The 5970-nt window shown below is 42.3% G+C and overlaps 1 protein-coding gene across 2 annotated transcripts; it reads left to right on the forward strand.

Annotated features, from left to right (window-relative positions):
• The first annotated feature begins 377 nt into the window (after nt 1-377).
• On the forward strand, nt 378-4169 carry PPDPFL (pancreatic progenitor cell differentiation and proliferation factor like). 2 transcript variants are annotated; one of them, XM_069854081.1, is made up of 5 exons: nt 378-467; nt 560-657; nt 2083-2172; nt 2262-2361; nt 2716-4169. In XM_069854081.1, exons 2-5 carry the CDS (start codon nt 603-605, stop codon nt 2726-2728), a joined length of 258 nt encoding a protein of 85 aa, XP_069710182.1. In that variant the 5' UTR covers nt 378-467; nt 560-602; the 3' UTR covers nt 2729-4169. The 2 variants fall into 2 exon arrangements, with proteins under 2 accessions (XP_069710182.1, XP_069710181.1); XM_069854080.1 differs by lacking the exon at nt 378-467 and having other exon boundaries at nt 501-657.
• Nucleotides 4170-5970: the final 1801 nt, after the last annotated feature.

Below are 5970 nucleotides of genomic sequence, written 5' to 3' on the forward strand. Positions count from 1 at the left end.
TCCCTGGAAGTGTTCAAGGCCAGGCTGGATGGGGCCTTGGGCAGCCTGATCTAGTGGGACATGTCCCTGTCCATCACAGGAGCTTGGAACTAGATGATGTTTAAGGTCCTTTCCAACCCAAACTATTCTATGATCCTATGACTCATCTCTATCTTCCCCTTCCCCACGGGGCAGAGAGTAACTATGGCAGTGGCTGCTGGTCCAGGAAAGCGCTCAGAGGTGCCACCTGGGCAGAGGGACCGAGGGGAGCCGGAGGGCGGCCCGGAGAACAGCCTGTCCCCCCCGTCGCCCCCCCCCCGGCTGGGCTGGTGGCATCGCGCCCGGGGTGGCTCCGTCCCGTCCCACCGCCCCGGGGCGGGACCGCCTGCGCGCATATAGGGGCGGCCGGGGGTCTGGGCGGCACTGGCTGCGGAGGAGGGTGCAGTCCCCTTCTCCCTCCCGACGGCTGGCGACCCCGGGCGACGCAGGTGAGCCTCGGGGCAGGGGCCGGGGTGCCGCGGGCCGCTTTTCCCTGCCGGGCGCGGCTTTCCCCCGGCAACACGCGTCGTTCCTCCCGCAGGCTCCTCCCGGAGAAAGGCAGGTCGCTCCGTCGCGCTGCTGCCATGGCCTCGGTACCTTCTGCCGGCTGCCTCCTGGCCAAGAACCAGTACTACAGGAGTAAGTGCTCGGCGGGTCGGCAGCTGCCCCGCTTCACCCCCTTCCCTCTGGGTCGGGTAGGGCTCCTCTGCAGGAGGAGACCGTGTCCCCATTGTTACCGCTAGTGAAAAAGCCTCAAAGTGTTTCAGGCGATCTCTGGATGAGATAGATGGAGGCAAAAGGGTGCTTTCCCCCGAGTTTTTAATTGCTCAAGGAGTCTTTTAGTATGTCAAGGAACTTCAGTCTAAATGAACATCTGCTTCTGGATATTCATCTACTTCCTTTTCCTACTTGGAATTGTTCATTAGGGATAGGTGATATATTTTTCTTCCCCCCCTTTATTTTCTTTTCTCAAATTATAAAGCATGACTTAGAAAGGTTTAGCACAGCAAGTCACAGCTTCTAGCTGTACTTAATATTTGCTTTGCCTGGCTTCTAGCTGTACTTCATGTTTACTTTTGCAGGCTTATAAAGAACACAAAATCAAGTCACATTTTTCATAGAATCATAGAATTACTAGGTTGGATAGGACCCGCTGGATCATCGAATCCAACCATTCCTACCAATCACTAAACCATGCCCCTCAGCACCTCATCCACCAGTCTTTTAAACACCTCCAGGGAAGGTGACTCAACCATCTCCCTGGGCAGCCTGTTCCAGTGCCCAATGACCCTTCCCATGAAAAATTTTTTTCCTTATGTCAAGCCTGAACCTCCCCTGCTGGAGCTTGAGGCCATTCCCTCTTGTCCTGTCCCCTGTCACTTGGGAGAAGAGGCCAGCACCCTCCTCTCTACAACCTCCTTTCAGGTAGTTGTAGGGAGCAATTAGGTCTCCTCTCAGCCTCCTCTTCTCCAGGCTAAACACCCCCAGCTCTCTCAGCCACTCCTTGTAAGACTTGTTCTCTAGCCCCTTCACCTATTTCATTGCTCTTCTCTGGATACATTCCAGAGCCTCAACATCCTTCTTGTGGTACGGGGCACAGAACTGAAATTTGTTTCTGAATATGTGAAGCAGTCATTAGTTTGAGGTTACACACGGTGTAGTAGGATTCCTTTGCACAGAATGGGCACAGTGGTGCAAGTATGTCACAGCGGAAAGTATAGCAATTAAGTTGTTTTGGACTTGAATAGTGAAGGATAGACTCATTTGTTTTGATAGTAATGTGCACATGATCATAAGATTTGTCACTGATTTCAGTGGAAGTTATGCAAGCAGATCTCTATATGCTTTAAGTGAAAACTAAATAGACTGAGAGATCAATTTATAAGTTTTTATATAAGCAGCAGTAGTAGAATGGTGTATAAACTATAGAAGTTATACTTAAGTTATACTTTGTAGCTATGTAAACTTTACTTCCTCCAGTATAGCAGCAGGTCTGAAAAGTTCTTGGCATGGAACTCTCTAAAAGCATTTTTTTCACCACGTGTCTCTGTTTTCCATGAGCAGCAAGACAGAACTCAGAATCCAGTGTTTCCTCCAGCTCCTCCTGCTGTTTGGATACTGTGAGCATTACGGACCAGGACAAAGCATTTAATGGTATTGTTCCCTTCTTTTTAACAGTCTTCTGGTTTTGCCTGTTTTATTTAGCCAGTGTCTAATGGTGTGGGCTTGTTTTCCTTTTGCAGGGTTACCTGAAATAATTGATAAATGTTGGTGGATAAAAAGCTTTTTCCATAGCGAACCATCTCCACCAACTGTTGGCAGAAAAACACTATCAGCAAGCAGGTGAGTCCTGGTTTTTTTACAATGACAGGAATAATGCACTCATTCAATATTCTTTTTGGTGAAAATGTTACTAAACAAGTTATAATCAGCTAAAATGAAAGATACTGCAAGTATATGGCTATAGAAGCTTCCCACGTTTTCATTTTAATAAATTAACTCATGCTACTTCATATTTAGCATGTTCTACATTTATAGTGGTATTTATTTACCCCCCTACCTTTACAACTTGCACACCTATTTATGCATTTACTCATTTTACTTCATGTTAAAAAGCTGATATGAATGCATTAAAAATACTTTGTGGAAAATATAATGATAAGTTTACTCATAACCTTTTTGTATGTATTTCTGCAGTACCAACAGTTGAATAGAACAACATGCTGGCTTCACTGACTGAGATACTACATACAGACTTGTTTTTCCAAGAGGCTTGGGATCTTCCTAATGTCTGGGTTCAGCTGCAAGAAGAAAACAAAACCTTTAGGAGAGTGGAAAAGTGTATTTTCAAAATATTTGTCAGTAGCTTAAAGGGTAACTCTTAATGGACATGTCCATGGACTACCTTTTTCATTATGGAGTTGATGTAATTTGATATATCTCTCTAATGGAAGTTACCTGAATTAAATATCCATGATGACTGACTTGGATAGTTAGAGAGAAATTACAATAAAAGTAAGATATTGTAGGTTTAGGAGAAACTTATGTAGTAGATTAATTTGTAATGGGTGATATTGTTACATTTTACCTTTAAGATATTGGCATTATGGGTAGTCACACTGATGTAAACGAGATTCAAATATATAGTCCAGAGTAAGACTGCTCTATGGTACATGTTTGCTATCAAATATTTGTGTACTGGTTACGGGGAGTAAGTTTACAAGAATGCTTATTAATAATTTTGCTTTTAGAAAGCCCATTTACAAGAAGAAACAGTAATTAGTTTGGTCTTTGTTCCAGCGGGGTGCATAGATCCCAACTTCAAATACCCAGGTACACCTTTTATTCATATCTACACCTGTTAGTATTTGAGGACTGAATAGAAAAGGTGGACAAGAAACCAGTAATCCTAATGGACACTGACATCCTCCAAACAGAAGAGCAACCTTAATCAGAGTTGGTACTCCTAGCTCTGCTTTGAATTACTCTCACATGCTTTGCTGTATCTTAAAGAGCTTCCTCTTCTCAAGTGACTGATTTTATCAATATTCACTGCTGTCTGTCAGCTTAGTTATGTGCTAAATCTGGCAAAGTGTCTAACTTAAAGTAAGCACATTAATGTTATTAGCGGTCTACCTTTGTCATGATTCATGTGCTTGAAAGATACGGAAACATAGTTTCATTTGGTCTTCAGCATTGCAAAGCTTGTTTATTCCACCAGGTATGACTGAAATGCAGAGGTCATATAATGAGTACTTCTCTGGATGATATCAGGTCTGTAATTTATCTATGCAACTTTTTTTATATACTATCTAAATCTCCTTGATCTTTGTTCACTACAGGATGAACTAGCTAGCAAACATTAATGTAGACAACATTTTTCATTATAGGTTAATGTTTATCATGATTATGCATAATTCCAAAGTGTATCCATTGGTTGCTTCAGGAAGCTTACAGTTTTGGTGGGGACCATAAATGCATGGCAGATGACAACAGAAAAGAACACAGTTCTGAAAATGTGGGTTTGTGAATCTTGAAATTTAGTTTACTGCTATTGTGTAGTTTCATCTTTATCCTTTCTCTGAGTGTACAGAATGAGTAATTCTATTTTTTATACTAAGATTTTTTTATTAATAAAGATTTGATGAGTATATGGTCTGAATTATTTTTGGCCTATGGTAATAAACTGGTGTTCAGTGTTTCTTGTGGTGTGGTTGGTGTGTGGTTTGGCATGGGTTTTTAGGGGATGCATGGAGCTTTTTCCATGTGATGTATTAGTAAAACCTAGAATCCCCACAAAGCCTTTTTGTTTCATCTGTCACATTCTTCCTTTTGTCACTCTAAAGTTTGATATGAGGTGAAAAAGGAACCATAGAATGTAAGCTGGGAAAAGGATCCTAACACCTTTTTCTATAACATTTTGCTGCGAAGGAGCGGAAAAAGACAGACTTGCCAGTTGCTAGAAGATGGTTGTATGTCTCTGAAAATGCTTGAAACCACAACAGAAAGAAGTGCTGTAGCCCTTACTGTATGTGAGAAATACAGGATTCAGAAACATTCTGGCAAAGTACAATGACAAGCTGTCATAATGCTCACTGAGCTTAAGCTGCTTCTGTACTTATACAGTCGGAAAGTGGGGTCCAGAGCATGCTGAAAGAGCTGATGAGCTGTTAAGATCCAGAAAAAAACCCCACCCTTTTTTTTTTTTACTTAATTTTTATTTGAGGAGGAGGGAAAGTGCATATTGTTTGCATTGATCTGCTTAGGCTCTATGAACTACTCATGGTGATGGAAAACTGTTCTGGAGAGGCACTCTTACAGTATCCCAATCATCTTTTGCAGTGATCAGCTCAGCATCGGAGTGGCACCACTGCCATCTCCATTATTTGTGCTAATTCTTCAAAGTATGCTTACCCTGCAATGAATCAACTCTATTAAATAACATCCAATATTGCTATGACAAACTCCCAACAGGATATGTGTAAATGAGACTTCGAAGTGCTTGATGTCAAAAGCCTGCAGTTTGTGACGTTAAGAATGTTTGTGTATTAAGAATATATTGATTCTGTGACTCAGATGTCAACATAATGTAACTTTAGAGCGGAAGCCAAAATTTAAATGATTTAAAGAAAAGCTGAGAGAAATATGATGGGAAACTATATTGTATAGCTTAAATGCAACTTTGAATAAGAAAAACAGGAAAATAATGCCTGTCTGGGTTAAATAGGTATAAATGTTTGGTCAAAGAATAATCATAGTATAAAAAATGTTCTTTCGTGTTAGAAATATTATCAGTAATACAGGCCATTCCATCTCATCTCTGTGCCCAGCAACATCATGGAGCAGATCCTCCTGGAAACTCAACTGAGGCACAAGGAAAATAAGGAGGTGGTTGGTGACATCCAGCATGGCTTCATTAGGGGCAAATCATCCCTCATGAATTTGGTGACTTCCTATGATGGAGCTACAGCGCTGGTGGATAATGGAAGAGTAACTGACATCCTCTGCCTGGACTTGTTCAAAGCATTCAACATTGCCCCTCATGACATTCTGGTCTCTAAATTGGAGAGGTATAGATTTGATGGATGGACCACTCAGTGGATAAGGAATTGGCTGGATGATTGCACTGTTAAGTGTTGTGGTCACTGGCTCAATGTCCAAGTGGAGACCAGTGACAAGTGGTGTTCCTCAGGGGTTGGTATGGGGACCGGTGTGGTTTAATACCTTTGTCAGTAACATGGTTGAGACATGGGCCCATATGAACCTCATGATGTTCAACAAGGCCAAGTGCAAGGTTGAAGCAATCCCAAGCACAAATATAGGCTAGGCAGAGAATGGACTGAGAGTATTCCTGAAGAGAAGGACTTGGGGATGCTGGTTGATGAGAAGCTCACCATGAGTTGGGAATGCGTGCTTGCAGCCCAGAAAGCCAACTGTATCCTGGGCTGCATC

This window comes from Phaenicophaeus curvirostris, chromosome 3 (genome assembly GCF_032191515.1).
Source record: "Phaenicophaeus curvirostris isolate KB17595 chromosome 3, BPBGC_Pcur_1.0, whole genome shotgun sequence".
NCBI lineage: Eukaryota > Metazoa > Chordata > Aves > Cuculiformes > Cuculidae > Phaenicophaeus > Phaenicophaeus curvirostris.